General features: G+C 33.4%; 1 protein-coding gene across 1 annotated transcript in view; it reads right to left on the bottom strand.

Annotated features, from left to right (window-relative positions):
* Nucleotides 1-616: 616 nt before the first annotated feature.
* Nucleotides 617-20241, bottom strand: part of Gp93 (heat shock protein 90 Gp93) — a 35130-nt gene continuing 15505 nt past the window's right edge. Inside the window, exons 9-15 of the mRNA XM_069818904.1 lie at nt 19365-19554; nt 17678-17821; nt 17146-17409; nt 16601-16846; nt 13246-13516; nt 8257-8357; nt 617-6446 (exon numbers count right to left, since the gene is read on the bottom strand). Coding sequence (XP_069675005.1) covers nt 6333-6446; nt 8257-8357; nt 13246-13516; nt 16601-16846; nt 17146-17409; nt 17678-17821; nt 19365-19554 — 1330 coding nt within the window. The 3' untranslated portion in view covers nt 617-6332. The remainder of the gene's footprint in view (nt 6447-8256; nt 8358-13245; nt 13517-16600; nt 16847-17145; nt 17410-17677; nt 17822-19364; nt 19555-20241) is intronic.

Genomic DNA, 20241 nt, shown 5'->3' with positions numbered 1-20241 from the left:
TTTCAGATCAATAGGCAAATGCATTATCATCTGAGCTGTCTGTGGCCTCATTTTTATTTGAAATTTCTATTTTGCGTAACTAAACCTTCCACGATAACTTCACATGTCGCCACTGACTGTTACTGTGCAAATATATTTAACTCTTTGTTTATACTCCAGCATTATAAGCAGTCTTTAGGGTTAGTTAATAAGCCACATTATTGCACAAGTGCCGTAAAGTATCATGCCAACTAAAAGGTCATGACTTCTATTATGATGGCATAACTTTTGCCATATCAGTTAATATCACGCGAAATTTTAATACATATGGTTTCCATTGCAACCTCTTTCTTTCTTCATAGCTCATGATATCAAACTACTTGTCGTTACAAATTTGAGATGTGATTTCTTTATTAATTATTGTTTTATAATGCTGTCATACAAGAAAATAATGTATGAAACACGTTTATGTTATTGCATTCATAAAAATTAGGAAATTTATTTAACTTGTTTCCTAAACAATGACTCCTGCAATAAAGTGTAATCTTATAAACTTACTTCATAATATACTATTTTTATAGTATTAATAACTGAAGCAATATAAATATAGGGATAATACACACACGAAAAGACTATATAAAAATAACATTTTTAATTGGAAAAAAAAAAGTTTATTCACTTTTAAATGGCAATCAAAACAACTTTCACAAAGTAACTAAGAAACTGATTCACACTTCTTAATTTAGACAACTTATGCACCGTCAAACATACTTTCACCATTCAAACTCCAATTGCAATACATGTATTCCATTACATTTGTTTCAAAGAACACAGAAATATATAATTATCCTGGGAAGAAAAAAATGCGTAAAGAAGACTTTTAATTCGTTAACAGCATTTGGCAATTAACAATTCTAGAGCATTCTTGTACAACTTCATTCTCATAAATGCAATTTTTCAAAAAAATGGTCATGTTTTTCAATACTAAGAAATGAAAGGGTGTATTAAATAAAATAGAAGCTTTTAATTTCATTTAAACTTAAAGACCGGTATAAATAAATTTTTAAAACTGTATTGGTAATCACTATTTGAAACAATTCATTGTTTGTTAAGCCCTTTTCATAATTCTACAACCACAGAATTAACAAATGAAGTATGCCATTTTTTAAATACTTAATAATCTGAAAGATTTTTGCTTTTATACCCTCCTCGATGCTTAAGAACAAATTGATTATACATCAGACTTCAGCTTATCTTAATAACAGACAACTCCATAGAAAATCTTTTCGTTTTTGCAAATTGCACTGACAGACAGAAAAAACCGCAACATTATGTGAAACATAAAATACATTTTCCCATTGTTAGATATATTTTTCTGTTAAGCTGTTTTTCTTCTCCCTTCTGAGGTAATTTTTCCCTGTCAGAAGGTGGTTTATGACCTCTACTACTATGTAATATGAATTACAGACAGCTGTGTGCAATAAACATTCTTCCAACAATGAGGTTTATGGCCTGCAGTGATTTCATTTTTATGCTGGACATATCCATTGTTGTCTGGTGGAATTTCAATTACTGTCTAGGCTTATAAATAAATTAAAAAAAAAGATGTTAATGCGTAACACACACACCTTTGCTCTTCAACATGTCCGAAGAAAGAACACTGGTACTGTATAAATCAAGGGTAATATCTGCATCCATAACCTATTGTTTCTTTACCATGTAGTGATATCAGACAATCTTAACTCGTCAGTTAATAACAATCTACCAATGCTCCTGTGTCCCTGTTGATGGGCAAAGTGAAAGTGCGCTGTCCATTGTTACATCAGAAAGGAATCCAGGGAGCCTTACCTGAAAGACTAGATTTGCATGAATCCATTATTGTATCTTTATTCTGATGTCTTTTCCAGACCTTTTGGAGAAAGTGTTAAGTTCTTTGCACCTTATGGCAGTCTAGACATGGAGATATTCTGAAGGTACTAGTTGGTGACTTGAATTCAAACAGCTTGCGAGTCACTTCCAATGTGATGCAATGGAATTCTGCTCATGATGCTACTCATTGGTAATCCACTATGCATTACTGATCAGTTTCTGGTAGAGTAAACGCAAGAAGAGCTTGCCACGGAAAGCTGCGCAAACTTCCGGAAACGTTCGGGTGCACTCGACCTCACTTCGATTCGATTGGCAAACTGTCGACAGTTCTCAGTCGTCTGCAGGCTTGATGTTTCAAGTGAGATTTATCACAGCGCATGTAACGGAACCTAAACCTAGTTGCGGAGTAACTAATAACATAACATTGTTGAAAATACAGAAGCACGAATTCTTTTACATATAAATTCACTGAATGAAATTACAAAGATGTTATAAGAAATATGTGATTGTGTAATAATTGATATTTGATATTGTAATAAAATACTAATAACACGTTACGAGTGGAGCCTGTTTCGTTTTTCATACATTTATAAAAGTTATAAATAATTCCCTAGTTTGACTGTTTAATGTTTCATTAGCACTTCCTAATATAGAGCCAACGGGGGGCATTGTTAAGTACATAGAATGTTATACAGAACTCTGTTATTTAACAAACACACTTTGAACTCTATAAAAATCCTGATATCAGGGATAAAACGCAGAATATGTAACGCACGCGCTGGCTTCTACCCGCTCTGCACAATACATTTCACGATACGAACAGCTCAAGACCGCGCTTTCGAATGCGCCCTGTAATCAACATTAGGTGATTCATGGCAGCCCTGTAACGAGCATGACGGCACGAGGACCGAATATCGTTCTCTGTGCCTCAGTCAAATGGGCAAGCTTTCTTTGCGCTTCCTCTACCAGTGCTCCTGTGTCCCTGTTGATGGGCAAAGTGAAAGTGCGCTGTCCATTATTACATCAGAAAGGAATCCATTATTGTATCTTTATTCTGATGTCTTTTCCAGATCTTTAGGAGAAAGTGTTAAGTTCTTTGCACCTTATGGCAGTCTACACATGGAGATATTCTGAAGTTATACTAGTTGGCGACTTGAATTCAAACAGCTTGCGAGTCACTTCCAATGTGACTCATTGGAATTCTGCTCATGACGCTACTCATTGGTAATCCACTATGCATTACTGACCAGTTTCTGGTAATTTGACTTCTGCGTTACCTAGCTATTCCAATCCCTATCACCAAGATCACAGTCCGTAACAAATTTGTGAGGGAAGTGAAAAAACATTCCATTCTTTATAACTATACAAGCGGCTAGGGTATTCAAGGAAACATTTAATGGGAAAAGTATGATGTGAAATGAAGAAAGAAGTCCAAATGACGGGTATGCAGCATTTTAAATCACTGAAATGAAATTTACTAACAATAAAAATAATTACAATTGCTCATCACTAGACTTTGTACTCCACATCATCACTTTAGAACGAAAAATCTTCACCTTCTATACTCGAAAGCACGAAATTGCCATTTCTGTCACTTCAGAGTAGCCAGCATGCAGAACTGAGTTGCTAGTGATAAGTTACCATTAGTAACTTGAATCATCAACCTATTTCATTCCTCCTGAGGAGCTCCTAAGTGGACAGCCTTAGATTATCTGGACTGTAAAAATACTGACATCGGGCACCCAACGAAAAGGGCAGGTATACTTTACGTTCATTAAAAAAATTGCTCTCGCAGGTTCTTTGAACTTAAGAGCATGTTATATGATAGAATTAAGTTCTAAACAAATTGATAAACCTAAACATTTGCAATTTCATCAGACAATATCCGTGGATATGTCCACAGTTAGGAAAAAATTCGTTAGCTTCAGAAGTGCAGTAGCTTGGAATGCATACTGGATGGTAAGAGGGTCATAAATCACCCTTCGACATGGGAAATCCCTCAAAGACAGAGAAGAAAATACAGCTTTCAACAGACTAATAGTAGGAAAATATTTGAATGAAGTCAGTATTGATTGTACAGATATTCCACACAGTGGTGCGTTTATTTTTTCTCAGTCAGTGTATATCAATTAATTTGTACTTCATTGAAATATGTATCCTTCTTGTCCATAAAAGTTAACCCTCTTAATTTCAAACATCAACTATCATAGTCTACAATTAAGTTACTTACTTCGAGCCAGATATGTATATTTACCCAATAATAGGTTACTAATAAGGATAAGCGTAAATATTAAAACCCACTAAAAAATCCTTCCACAGTAGTTGTTTTTGAAAATATGATATTGAGTTTTCGTACAGCCTGCAACCAGTTTTCATGAATGGCACTGAAATATTTTGAACTATATAGGGCTGCTTAGTTCGTTATTATCAATTACATATTGTATATTAATGGATTTAGTAAAATTCATTAACAATAGAAGCAGTTTGAGGGAGAGTGGAATAAACATTTACTTAACATTTTAAATTCTTCAGTGGTTTGCAACACGTCAATGTTATCCCACAGCTTATTCAGTTTAGTTCAATCTATAAACGACCATCTCATAGTGACATTCAGCACACAATAGCAGTCTTAAACAGCCACTTTCAGCAGTGGACAGAATTAAGAATATTATCGCAACATATTGATTTAAATGATTTACTACTATTCCAAAGCTTGTGCAAACCACAATCGTTCAGTAAAAAAATTTGGTAATAAATAAGTTAATATCACGAGGTTATTATTGATTTCTTCTTTATATGTGACTAATATATTTAAAACTTGTACTGTAGGTTTAAGACGAATTTTATTTTCAATGTAAACTGGCCTCACAATCCTGCAGGAAATTCTTAGAAGGAAGTTTAACAATGTTCCAGTAATCCTAGATAACTCAAGAATCTAAAATATAATATAAACTCGAACAAGCAATGATTTTCAATAAGAACAGTTACTAAACCACCAGACTGACATTAAAGATTAATCAATCTAACTATGTATCACATAGAAGGCAGAAAGTAATGATGCCTGAAACAATGTTACTGATGCTTGAATTGATCTAAATTTGTAACATAAAAATATAATTACTTTATTATTATTAATTTCATCATTCAGGTTTATGCCTTGTGACCTGTTCCAACTTCAAGAGGAAGTTATTTCTAAGTTATGAGTAATGCAATGGCCCCTGAATTATTATTATTATTAACTATATTATTTTTGTTCTTAGTTTATGTTCTACAATTTTATACCCTTTTTATTTATAAAATTCTTTATAATAAAGCTACAATTCTTACAGAAACTTAACTGACAGACTTCTTATTTGAAGAATAATTTATTATACTGCTTATACTGACACAAGGGCATATTATGTTTTTCAGTTATACTATAGAACATTTTAATTTATTTCAATGTATTCATTAAATACATATTTGCACATGGGAGTAAAGGCTAATTGGAATTTCCTGATCTCTGATCACATCAAAAACCCTGATGAAACTGATATTTCAATTCTTGTGATAATTTCAGTGAAGTCCAGAGGGCTTAGTTACTCAAATCCACTCTCCTAACCTACACAAAAATTCGAAAAAGAAAAGTATGAATGAATGAATATTTGCACAAAATGTCTAAATTCCGACCTTAAATATCTTGAAATTAAGAGGGTTAAGTAATGATTGCTATGTGATAAGTTTCTGTAATGTCGTATGAATGTGGCTATCAACCACAATAAATAACTTTTATACATACACCATACACAATAAAGAAACTGGGAAATTATGATTATTCATGAAGGAATGGAAAACAATGGGTTTCAATGAAAGAGAGATCGAAGTGGCCATTTCTGCACTACAAGAATAGAATTTGTATGTTTTTAAACACCAAGAAAAATGTCTGCCGCAAGAACAATGTTTTTATGGGCAATGAAATGCAGAATGATGATTTTTTGCTTTCAGCTAAGCCACCAGCTTCTAGAATCCAATATGGGAACGATCATGTCAAACTGTCGTATTAAAATATACATGTTTCTCAAACTAAATCTATTCAAGTATGGACTGGTGAATTTATAGTATTTACAATTACCCGAAAAAAATTATAATCCATAATAAAGCTTTAAATTTTCGAAGCCAAATCAAGCAAGTGGTATGGCAGTACTATATGAAACATAATTATGGATACAATCCCATACATTTCACTGAATGCTCCAGTAAAGGATATGCAATTGCTTCAATGTTGAGGCAACAAACTCCCCAAGTATACACACAATTTCAACTGTTGAAATTTCACTAATTCATCTCAGTCTGTGCAGGTACAAAATGCACTGAATGTTTAATTCTGTTTAAATCCACAGATTTTCAGTATTATAGTTGTATCACAATAATACAAGTGTCTTGATTTTTACAACACCGCATTGCAACACTTCCAATGTCACTCAATGTCTATCAACAAAACTATCTTACAATTCTATATGTGCCGCATCATCATCATCATCATCTTCCTCGTCCTTTTCTGCATCAACTTCATTTTCATCTGGCTTCTCGTCTTCTTCCTCAACCTCCTCTTCTTCCGGCTATAATAAATTTAACAGAAACTCAGTAAAAGAGGTTTCAAAATAAAATCAATGAAAATAATATGCAGTAAAACTTCTTTCATTTAGCTTAAATTTATTCTTATCTTAAGTCTCAGCAAATCTCCTAAGGTCTTACTAATAAACTGTGTATAGTTGTGTCTTCCTTAAGCTACGTTACGTGGTCGAACAACTGTACCAGCGTCATGGTACTACCACTGAAGATGGAGGAGCATTCCTCCGAAACATGTATGGTTTTTAACCGATTTTATTAATTTTATTCAATCATTAAAAAGTGTTCATATAACTGTATTATATTACTTTTATTAAAAAACAACTATCTTACTCATGAACACTGTTGCATATGACCTAACTTATGTAATTTAAACCGTGTATAGTTTTTATAAGAGACTTGTGCGGAGTTGGGACAGAAAACATTACTAATAAACTATGAATAAGGAATGGATTTATAAACAGCCCGTAAATATACATGGGAATTGCTTTGCACTAGTTATATACACAAAACTCCTTGTTTAAGCGTTGTATATAGAGCAAAAAATGGCCGCCCATCTAACAGCTGTTTGTATCGATTGTCATTTTATGATGATGGTTGCCTTGTAACCACAGAAGGACAAACCAAAAAGCTTAGAGTAATTAAAATAATATTGCTGCTACAGCAACTCTTTGATCAAAATATAGCATGGTAATCGATAAGGCCCAATTATATTATCGATACTTAGCACAGCTCACTAATATGCACTATCGGATGCAATAGAGAACCTCAAATATTATACTACCTTTCATAATGAAGTAATAACGAAACTATGATGTAGCTGTGTAACAGTTGTACTGTTATACACGAAATATATAGTGATTATTAGTAAGGAATTTACACTCGACTTATAAACAAGCTATTTGTTGTGTAAATATAAGACAATTAAACATCTGTAAGAGTTTTTATTAGTAAAATCACTACACTTTCCATGTTAATTTAGTATGATTATATGTTCTGCATTTTTCACTTGTATGATCATATCTTAAACTCCAGGAGAAACGAAACATCTTATACACATTCTAAATAAATTTTGCTCGAAATTAGGTTTGTCATGAAAATATAAGAATGGAAAGTACAGTATGTGTTCATTGTTAAGATGCAGCCCACTATGAAATTCGTGGAAATTCGAAGCTGCCCATGTTTGCCTCTAACAATCTTGTGTCCTTCAATGGCGCTGTTACTGCTTTAGAAACAGTGAAACATTTTGTAATACAAATTATGAAGCAGTTCTCACTATTTGAGGACAAGCAATCTAAAATAACGAACATTTTTTGTAAAATAATCACATGTTATTAAATGAAGATTACAGACGAAGAACGAGGTTAAATTGATTTTGTAACGTTTTCTGGATTGGAGTTTGAAATGTAATATATCAGCCAACTTTGGTTCTAAGCGGTTAAGATTTCCTACAAGTAATCTTACATTCTCCAAGAATAAATTCGAGTATTGTATTATAGACTCAAAGATGGCTGTTTAGTTATAAATTTCTCTTGTGAAAATTTTACTACATTAACTTATCTTCTCCATAGAGACATCAAATGCTATTCAGATGTTACGAATATTTTAATGTCATTTCAGTTATATGATTTTCTCACTTATGCATTTTTTACTTCAGTCCCCCATAAAAACGCATTGTATTTTTTTTTAATAAGCACACTTCAACCATTAAATATATTTCCTGCCAATTTAATTTCTAAAGTCATACAACCTAAGACTCGAGAGTTTTGCTAATAGTTTAAAATGTTAACTTTAACTTACATGTTCTTCCAGAGGAATGCCTAATGTTTTTCTCATCATAAGTTCAACAGTTTCTGCAAAATCTGATGTGTCCTTCAGCATATAACCTGATCGCAATGTAGCTGGAAACATTACAGAAATGAATAAGTATATAGTAATTAATCTTTAAAGTTTATGTACCAACAAAGTCATTTTCTTCAAAGACTTATTCAATAAATACATACACAAACTAAACTGTTACGAAAAACACTAATATGTAGTTTCAATGAGTGCTGCAAAACTACTAAACATTTGGTAAAATAATTTATATGATTATCGTTCACCAAACTGTCTCCTCAACATGACAATCATGACAAAGTGCTGAAGCTATACATCACTGTGACATTTTAAATGCAGCCTAGGGCCTAGTCCACATACCTTTGTGAAATAGGCTCCTGGAGTGTGATAAGTGAAAGAAATTAATTTGCACCGAGAATAGAGACAAAGATGACTTCTACCAGGGCCTTACGGAAATCATACTTCCCACATTTGGTATCTAGGTCCAGAAGATTATCACCATATTTCGAATTATCAAAAAAAGTATAGTGTTAGAAACAGAATGACAGATGGACATTTAGCGTCACTTCTAAGTCACCTTGTCCCAGATGCAACCAGACTATGAAAAGCTTTTAGAAGCATATTCACAGTTCCACTAATCACTCACTGCTTCATATACACTGAATAAGTAACAATAGGCAAATGAGCCTTATGGCCGGTTTTTCCAAGTATTGTTAGAAAATTTAACGACTGTTAAACTCTAAACAGTTTGTTAATTAATAAAATTGTATGTTTTCAACACCAGTTTGGTTTAACAGATTGTTAATTTTAAATGTAGGATTTCGGGCAGTTAGCTTATTTAATAGTTAAATATGGCCAATGTCTTCACAGCTGTTCCAACAGAAGTTGCGAAATTAATATTTTGTGTCTCTCTTTAGGGAATGTTTAGCATATGACTGGTAATATAACATTTAAAAAATACTTTGGACTGTTTAAATACATCAGTGCTATTTTATTTCTTTCGTATTTCGTATCTATAATAGCAATGAGGAAATATAACCTTACTTTGTAATTATTATTCAGCACGTCACCTACAACTTTCATTTGTCAACTGTTTGTTTATGGAACGTGGCCTACTATAACAGGTTGTCATTTTATGCAAGTTTCATGACTCACTCTATAATATAGAATTTAAAGATTAATTTTAGCCAATCAAAAATTGCCTTACATGTGTAGAATCATTACCAACTGCTGTTGAGTAGTTAAAATAGTGCTAACAGACGTTATAGTTAAGTGTTGGGTATCTTAAACAAAATTATGTTGAACAAATGGAAAATACATTAACAAAGTGTTAAAATTAACAGACTGTTAATTTAACATTCGTTAAGCAAAATTAAACATCACTTGGACAAACTGGCCACTAATATTACAAACATTTTGTAAATTATATCATTGAATCTTTTTGATAAAATTTGCTGGCCTCATGTACATTTCTTCTTTCTTTTGACCCTCTCTTATGAAAGTTTGCCCATTACTGATTCCGACAATTAAAACATAAACATACTACTTCTAATGGATACACCCAGCGATTTTTTTGAAATGGATAGGAATGTTAAGAGTTAAAATCGCAATCTGGAACTACAGCAAAAATTAGAAATAAAAATATATTAAATTAAGGAATAAAAAAATACCACTCATGAGTCCCAACACCTAATGCTAGCTCCACACTCTCGCCGAGTCTAGGCGAGCCAAGGCGAGCACGAGAGTGTGGATGGTGCGCTCGCCTCGCCTTGTCTCGCCTAGACTCGCGCTCGCCAAGACTCACACTCGCCTGCGCTCCGCTCCGTGTCGGTTTTTGGTGTCCGAGTCAAAGGAACCCGAGCGTCACCACGTCCCAAGATACAATAACAAAAAGTGTAGACCAGTGGTTCTCACTACGCGGCCCGCGGGTCGCATGCGACTCTTAATGTGATTTATTGCTACTATTGAACTAATATTAGGCCTGCTATTACTATTTTTTAACTTTTCTTTTTAATTTCTGTAATAATATGCAACTGGAGAAAACTTTGGTTACCCTGCATCCTTACTGCCAGTGAAGGTGTTCAACAACGACGCGTATTTGTTTTCATTTTTAAAAGGTACAGCAGTGGCATGTCTCATGTCTTATTATGTCTTGATATAATACTGGGTTATAAATGTTTTTATCTTAATAGACATAGCGTGCATTCAAATTTTTGTAATAGGTACTCAAAAGATTCTCAATCAAAAATAGAGAAACTGAAAATGTTAAAAATTCCGTAATATCTGTACAGAAAGTAATGTATTCCCTGTACATAAAAATCAATTGACAACAAAAGGATCGTGCAACGTAGCAAACATTAAGCTATTTATAGATTCGGTGATTGTTAAGGAGTGTTTTCTAGCTGTATGTGACACTTTATATTCTAAATTTCGAAACTCATTCAAAACACATTACAGGTGAAATAAAACATCAAATCAACCTGCTCGTATCGTATGAGTTGCATAAGGATAGCAGAGTCCGCCCTTTAACTTCAAAATACCAGTAATATACAGTATACATATTAGATAATGATCACGATGATGCTGATGATAATAATAGCAATAATACTAATAGACCAAATTATATAATTAAAAATCCGCGCATTTTGTTAAGCTTCAATACTGTAAAATGCATTGTGGCTCTCGGCAAGTTCCTATTTTCCACTTTCGGCTCTCCTTTAATTTCTAGTGAATACCATTGGTGTAGACTCTTGTACTCACTTAATTACTTACTTACAAATGACTTTTAGGGAATCCGGAAGTTCATTGCCGCCCTCACATAAGCCCGCCATCGGTCCCTATCCTGAGCAAAATTAATCCAGTCCCTAGCATAATATCCCATCTCCGTCAAATCCATTTTAATATTATCCTCCCATCTACACATTGGCCTCCCCAAAGATCTTTTCCCCTCAGGTCTTCCAACTAACACTCTATATGTGCTATATGGATTCATCCATACTTGCTAAATGTCCTGCCCATCTCAAACGTCTGGATTTAGTATTCCTAATTATGTTAGGTGAAGAATACAATGCGTGCAATTCTGTGTTGTTTAACTTTCTTCATCCTCCTGTAACTTCATCCCTCTTAGTCCCAAATATTTTACTAAGCACCTTATTCTCGAAGACCCTTAACCTCTGTTTCTCAAAGTGAGAGTTCAAGTTTCACAACCATATAGAACAATCGGTAATATAGTAACTGTTTTTTTTTTAATCTAACTTTCAGCATTTTCGGGAGCAAACTGGATGACAAAAGTTTCTCAACCGAATAATAACAGGAATTTCCCATATTTATTCTGCGTTTAATTTCCCCTCGAGTGTCACTTATATTTGTTACTGTTGCTCCAATGTACTTGAATTTTTCCACTTTTTCAAAAGATAAATTTTATATTGAGGTTTTGTAACAAGCTCTTTTTTACGGTAATGGGTTGTTAGTCCTTCGTCCAAACCCCAAGCTGGAGGACCACCACTAATCAAATTTCAGCGACTGTCTGTTCAATATATTTCAGTTATTCTAGTTGCCAATATGGCGAGCCGCAATTTGTCTGGTATCGCTTTTCTCAGTTGTGTCTTTCTTCGAAATAATTGGCAATACAGAAGTTATCAAATTCTCCTGATGGTTCACAAAAATTCCTCGTTAAAGATATTTTCTATCATGTCTCTGCAATAGAAATTAATATTTAGTTTTAAATGGCTTTAATTAACTTGGCAAACAAATGAATAGGCCTAGTCATATTTTTATTAATCATTTATAAACTCCTATTAAGATATTGTGATAACATTAGAGTCGATATATTGTGTAATAATAAAATCGTTGCCATGTTGGAAATGTTCATAGACAAGCTACATTATACCCTAGATCATATATGTAACAGATAACTCCTCGCTACGTTAAAATCGGCAGCACTTTGAAAAGAACAACCGCCAGGATCGCCACCCATCCACCATAAACGAACACGAGATGGCAGCACAGTCACTAATGCAATTCAAATGGATATTATGACGTGATTCCTTACGTAACAACTAGATGGCAGCGTAGTAAACCTGACAAAAGTTGTTAACCTCAAAGCCTATAAGCCCGACATATCTGTTACATATATGATCTAGGATTATACTAAATGAGAAATAATGTAATATCAGCAAATTCATCTCATCCGATTTTTGTGTATAGCTTCATTCACCATCTTTTTTTTCCGAGGCTTCCGACTTTTTTGGTGTGATAAGTTACCAATAGTTGTAATAACTAAGAGCACACAGAGCTGATGCAGCTGCAATTTCGGTAGCTTCCATCGTGTACACGTCACAACTGAACGCCTCGCCTCGGCGAGAGAGTGGATAGGTACATCGCTTGCAACAACACGGTTTGTGCTCGCCGAGTGGCACTCGGGTCGACTCGGCGAGATTGTGGAGGTAGCATAAAAGATTTCATTGTACTGCTCGCTTTTGCAAGAAACGTAACTCTAAATATGGAACACCAGCCAACACTTCAAAGTTTAACCAGAGATGGGAGGGGGGGGGGAACAGACAGGTTCATTTTATTTTAGTAGATTATTTTACGATGCTTTATCAACAGCTTAGGTTATTTAGCATCTGAATGAGATGAAGGTGATAATGCCTGTGAAATGAGTTCGGAGTCCAACACCGAAAGTTACCCAGCATTTGCTCATATTGGGTTGAGGGAAAACCCCAGAAAAAACCTCAACCAGGTAACTTGTCCCGACTGGGAATAGAACACAGGCCACCTGGTTTCCCGGCTAGACGCGCTAACCGTTACTCCACAGATTTATACCGAGATGGCAGAAGTTACATAGTTGTTGTCTGCACAGCTGAAAATTTTGGGAAACACTGCTCTGTAGTTTACATTACAATATGCAATTATTTGTTTCAAAGATCTACAGCTAAGATTATGACAACTTACCTGTTCTAAACATCATTACAGCAATATCTTTTGCAGTAGCATCACTAGGATCATCCTCCACCCTTCTGAGGAGTTCTTTAATGAGAGGATGTCGTGGATTAATTTCTAGAGTCTTTTTCTGGTTGAGGTAGTAACTTCTTTGTGGGTCATCTGCTTTTTGGTGAGCATTAGATATTGCTAATCTTTCCATATTTCCAGTCCAACCAAACATGCCAGCTACTAAAGCACATGGTGAGTCCGACAGTCTTTCAGATACAGTAGCCTTTGAGATCTGAAAATATTTAAACATTCAATTATATATTACAAGTGGTGCCTTCTTGGTATCACTTGTGGGGTTCAAATCTGTCTTCGGACAGTTGACTAAACAACAACTATTATACATGGAGAATCCTGAACAATTGTGAACTGGGAAGTCTGTACAAAAATCCAGATAATTATAGTCGCACTGATGAAAACTCAAAGACTACAATGGCTAGGCCATATTCTACATGGAGACCAAACAAATATTCTCAGAAGAACAATGAAGAAGAATTCAAAAGGGAAAAGTCATTTCATAGATCAAGATTGCGATGGAAAGACCAAGTAGACAAAGATCTCCAAATATTGAGAGGTCAACAAGATGCAAATACAGACAAGAATTCTGGAGAGCTTTAATGAATAGGACCAAAAACAGTCTCCAGTTTGAGTAGTCATAAATTTAATTGAACTGAATCTGCCATGAATTGGAATCAATACTCAACAGCCTACTCAACCAAGAACTAAACTACAAAAAGTGCAACAACGCTAAACAAGCAAGAGAAGGCCTTGCTAGACTATATTGGAATGTAAGAGGAACGATACAAATCAACAACCTTAAAGCATGTAAAAGTGTAAGTGTAGACTATGTAGTAATATATTATGTACAGGAACATGAAGTTAATAATAGCGGGTATATTATGAAAAAAGTTTATAATGTTATATGTTATTGCACAAGTCCATCATGAGTTTCCTAATTTTGACGAATGCAAGAACTGTACAACATTGTAAACATGTTTCAAATGCTTCGTTTTTTTTTTTTTTTTGTTCAACAGCATTATGAAACAACAAATAAAAAAATAACATACAATTTTTAATTATGTGCAGTGTGATATCAAGGTCTTTGAAGAAAGGGATTGCTACGACAACAATGATGTATTAAATGAAGGATAACAGGGAATACGATAAACCTCATTTTTATACAGGGTGAACAGTAAGTAGTATCATTAATTTTAGAAGGTTATTCTTTGTCCCTATTTACACTAGCTTAATGTCGTTTGACTTACAGCGCGGGCGCATGCGCAGTAAGGATTTCGTTTCTTCCCTTTCGACATCTGCTGGGTGGAAGTTGTTTCTATTTCTGTGCGACATTTCCGTAGGTGGGCCAGCCGAATTCACGCGACAGGACCCGAACATGGTTCGGAAAAAGCAGTAGCAGACAACTTTTAATCAGCTGTTTCTCTCTTTCCGCGCGCTTTGTAGCATCATGTCAGAGTGGAACAAAAACAAAGTAATGAAATTAATCGAGCTTTACGAGCAATATCCATGCTTATATGACATCAGAAATAAGGACTATCACAATAGGATTCGGAGGGAAAATGCACTGAAGTTTATTTGTAAAAATTTGGAGTCTGTTCGTTCCAATACTATTTCCTCCGACATCAAAACAAAAATAAAGAACATCAGAAGTCAATATGCAAGAAAAAAAGTTAAACTTACAATTCATTTTAATACAATACATAACTACTGGACAATTTTGTTCCAGTTTGAAATCTTTACTGAGAACATGGAATACCCCTTTCTCCTGCCTTCTGGATATCCATTTCCTTTCCCAGTCTCTCTCTCTCTCTCTTTTTTTTTTTTTTCATTAGTGCAAGCTAACAAAATACTTGAAGCTGCAGAAGCTAAAACAGCTGCTTTTCTATTGTTAAAACCCATTCTGTTCATTTAAATGGCTCACCACATCATTCACACGTTGCTCGAGCTCAACAACTAGCCTCGAGTAGCAGACGAGAAATCTGCCAAGAGTGAACGGTGATACTACATTTAGCCGACAGAAAGCGCTTGATATAAGACATTGCTCGACAACTTGCGTCGACTTGTGGACGAGATATCTGCCAAGTGTAAATGGTGATGCTACATATAGCTGACAGAAAGCGCTTGATGTTGCGCGACAAATAGCAAGTGTAAATAGGGACTTTGAGATATTTAAAAAAAAGTTTAATATAATTTTGGTCGTTTCTGAGATATTTCAAACAAAAAAAGTTTAATATATTTTTGGTCGTTTTGCTTCCTTTTCGAGATAAAAATTGTTTTATATGAAACATTTCACGGCGTGTTCTGGGAAAAACATTGATTGAATTCTCAATATGCTCAGTCAATTTAAAAGAGCAGTGTATTATGATAATACATTATTGAAATAATTTTAGTTTTGTCCTTTAAATATGTATAAATTTGATTCAAATAAATGTAACTTTTCGTTCTGAAAATGAATTTTGAAATGTTCGTTTCATAATATAACTTTATGGCACAAGTTATGCCCTCATAATAGAAGTCAAAATGTTTTAGTTAGCACAGCAATATTTTACAGCACTGGTACAATAATATAATAATAATAATAATAATAATAATTTATTTATTTAATCTGGCAGAGCTAAGGCCAGTAGGCCTTCTCTTCCGCCCAGCCAGACTCTAATTCTAATTGAATACAATTGCTTACATAGTTATTACATTAATATCTAGACCATAAAACAACATCAAAGTAAATAATGAAAGTTGGATAAGTAATGTTAGTGTGACAATAATAAACATTGGTAAGAAATAGTTATAATAATAATAATAATAATAATAATAATAATAATAATAATAATAATAATAGTAGCAGCAGTAGTAATAATAATAATAATAATAATAATAATAATAATAATAATGAGGTAATTTAGATATTTATCTGTGATATATATAACCATTAAACATTGAGAAACCTGAAACAGCTAACAAGAATTGTTAGAAAAATATTTCGTTAGTCTATATGGCATATTATGAACGATTTTCACTGACGATAAAGACTGTTTACAATGGAGGGCAAAAAAATATTGTAAAATCAACAATACTTGCACATTGGTAGCCACCTGTTTTGATTTCGCTAAACATGATACCCAAAATCTAGAATGGAATTGCAGGTTCCACATTTTCTGCCAGTTTTTATTGCAACATTCAGCAATGGGAAAAGGTCCAAACAAAACCTCTTCTTATGAGTGTTCATGTACATAAACTATACATTTTCAGGTTCAACACACAAATACAACACTTTGCTGCTAGTGTTAAAATTGATACATACTTGATCCTTAAGAGCTTCATCATTAAGCCATTTTGTAAGAGGTTCAAATTCCTTCTTCATATTCTCAAACTTCTCCTTGGCTTTATCACCCTCTGAAAGTGTAAAGCCTTCCTTGGCAACGTTTTGGAACTTTTTACCATCAAATTCAGGTAATGCTGAAATGCAGTACTCATCCACTGCTTCTACCAGGTACAATACTTCATAACCTTTTTTCAATAGTCGTTCTACAAATGGAGAATTTTCAACCTGCAAATAAGTTAAACCATAATTAGTGATTTCAACAAACTTCAATTTTTATGTCATTATTTTAAATTACATGGTTACCAAATTGAATCCATAAAAAACTCCTCACGCATTTTATAATGGCGCCATTGAATAGAACTGTGCTTAGGAGTACAATTTTGGAGTGATTTTCTATTATAATTACACTCACTTTATGATAAGCATAAAGTAGCAAATTAAGTTTACAGTATTACATTCAGAAAGTCTCTTATATGTTTGTAATATACAGTTCCATTTTCTTACAATTTCAGATACAAACTAACCTCTTTCCTGTTTGATCCAGCAATATAGTAAATATGGTCTTGTTTATCCTTCATTCTGGAGACATAATCTGAAAGATTAGTCATGTCAGACTGATTTGATGAATGGAACATGAGGAGTTTAGCAAGACGTGTTCTATTTGATGGATCTTCAATCACACCAAGTTTAATATTGGTCGAATATTCCTTCCAGAATTTCTCATAATCTGCTTTCTCCATCTTCTTGAACATGTCTAATGCTTTTCGTACCAGTTTCTTCTTGATGACCTATAAATCAAGGAAATAAAGTCATACTCTAGATGACTAAAAATTCTAATGTTTTTAAAAACTACAACCCATCTTTTTGTTTTATTACTTTGAAAACAACTTGCATGGGTGTCCATAAGTATTTTTTTTTCAAATAACCCAGAACTGGAATTATATGTAAGAAGAGAAATATTTTGACGAGTTTCATTACAAATGTAAAATGCAAAGTCGCTTTAATCTTGGTACCTACTTGTAAATGTCAGTAGGCTACTATTAGACATGCACTAACCTTAATCAGCTTATGCTGCTGTAGAGTTTCTCGTGAAACATTCAATGGAAGGTCATCAGAGTCCACGACACCTTGTACGAAGTTGAGATAGTTGGGCATCATGTCGTTGAACTCGTCAGTGATGAACACTCGACGTACATACAACTGTAATAATAAAAGAATAATTACATCCGAGGATCAAAAGTAGAAAAAAAGTAACTCTAAAAATTACACTCTTAACTAGGACAAACAAATGTATGCTTTATTTGACAAAAATTATGCTTTATAATGTTTAGCATCTTTATGCTATTGTATTGTAATAAATGGCTACATACAGTATTTTCAAATTGTGTGCTATATTAGTAATTTTTATATATGTAATGACCCAAACAATTCCTACATTACGAGCCTGAAGGAAGAGAAATTTGGGATGAGAGGATAAACAACTGAGACTGCAATAAACCATGATCATGATGATGACGATCATGATCATGAACTGAAGGCACCTGAACACAAATTTGAGCAATAGTAAAACTTCTTTATGGCATTATTATAACTCTAGTTCACTACATCGACATTTATTTTTTAAAAAGACAGTTAAGAAATAAAATTTCAAACTTCAAAGAATGTATGTCTTGAACAAAGCAGCTATTTCATTTTAATGTGTATTTCATTTGAAGAAGTAGAGAAAATATAACAAATACAAACACATAAGGAAGAAAATTAAGAAAACTAAATTTGAAATTAGTTTATATCCATTATTATAATATTCACTGAAGGACACAACCATCTGCATTAGAGGTTCCTCTACGTAGATTCCTTTTTATGTGTTATAAAAATAGAGATCTATAATGAGACTAGGCATTATGTTTTATTTTCCTAAATCACGCTTTACTATAATTTTCAGATTATAACCTTAACAACCAAATTTAAGGATCGAACCCTATATAGACCCTATATAGTGTATTTCATCACATAATCGTCGCATTTTTAATGCGACTCTTTTAGATTGAAAATATATGATGCGACAATTCGGATTTCTGGAAAAAGAACTAAGGAAGAGACTAGTGAAGTGCTCTGTATGAAGTGTGGCATTGTATGGGGCAAAAATATGGGCATTAAGACGAAGTGAAGAGAAGCGACTAGAAGCATTTCAAATGTGGATATGGAGAAGAATAGAATGTGTGAAGTGAATAGACAGAATAAGAAGAGTGGATGAAGAAAGAATGATACTGAAACTAATCAGAAAGAGGATAGGGAATTGGTTGGATCACTGACTGAGAAGAAATTGCCTACTGAAGGATGCACTGAAAGGAATGGAAGTAAATTATCACTGTGAAAAATTTCAAAATAGTAGCTATAATTTTTTTGAGAAAATGTACCCAAGTCTTAACAAATTATTGAATGGAAAAAAGTGTAAACAAATCCTAGAAAAGTCCATTTCAGTACCTTTAAAACCGGCGGAATATGCACAATTTACAGTATGTATCAAACTGTTCAGAATCAAATACTCAATAGAGTAACCATTTTAATGTCCTGATCACCAGAAAATCTGTATTTTTTCCAAAAATCTCAAAATAGACTTTCCTATACTCTGCACTTCGAAACTAAAAGACTCAGACGAAATTACTGAACACATGACATACCATACTGTGTACATAAGAATTACGTCAAACTACTATCTATAATGTTTTACATCAACTCTCACCTTAATATTATCAGTCTTGCTCCCATATTTGTTGAAACTCTCACCAGGTTGTGTCTGTGGTACATAGAGCACAGATTTGAAAGTCACTTCTCCTTCAGCAACAAAATGAACTTTAGTTAATGGACCATTACGATCCTTTGTCAGCGATTTGTAGAACTCATTATATTCATCTTCACTTATTTCACTTGGTCTGAAAATAAAACAAAATTAATTACAACTTTACTTATAGCAGTTAACAGAATAGGACATGTTTGTTCCCAAATATTAGTTTCCTTGAAGATATTATTTATATAATGAGTTTCACTTTTCCAAATAAGTGAAATAGTAGCTAGTAGCTAACCCACATTATTTCATTTAAATTAATGCCAAAAATAAAATATTTGCACATATTAGAATGATTGCTGAATTGCCTGTTTGTAATCTTGAAACTATATTGTGCGTGTTAATTTGTTCAAATGTTTATTCCTTTCGTAATAATTGTAAGTCTAGTATGCATGAGAACAATAAAGAAAAAGATATTTGAAGATAGAATTGTTAATTTTTTATTACAGCCATCGTGTTTCCAAAATCTTACCCTTCACAATTATTTTATTTATCAGAAAACCTAAAAGACAGTGTCTGAAGGAAGAAAGCATCAATTTTTAACACTGTATAAATGACAACTGTTGATATATTTGGATTTTTTCCGAGGTTTTCCCCAACTATAAGGCAAATACCAGGTAATCTGTTAGCAAATACTCTGCCTCATCTCACTACATCTCGTCAAAAAATTGTAATCTTGTAAAATTTTGACTTGCTCCACCTCTTAAAGCTTCATTGCTAATGTAGGATCTATAGAATACAATAAATGAACTGAAAAAAATAAATAAAATATGGC

The sequence above is a fragment of the Periplaneta americana genome, chromosome 2 (genome assembly GCF_040183065.1).
Source record: "Periplaneta americana isolate PAMFEO1 chromosome 2, P.americana_PAMFEO1_priV1, whole genome shotgun sequence".
NCBI lineage: Eukaryota > Metazoa > Arthropoda > Insecta > Blattodea > Blattidae > Periplaneta > Periplaneta americana.
The sequence above is the reverse complement of the archived record's forward strand: the minus strand, read 5'-3'. Positions and strand labels throughout refer to the sequence as shown.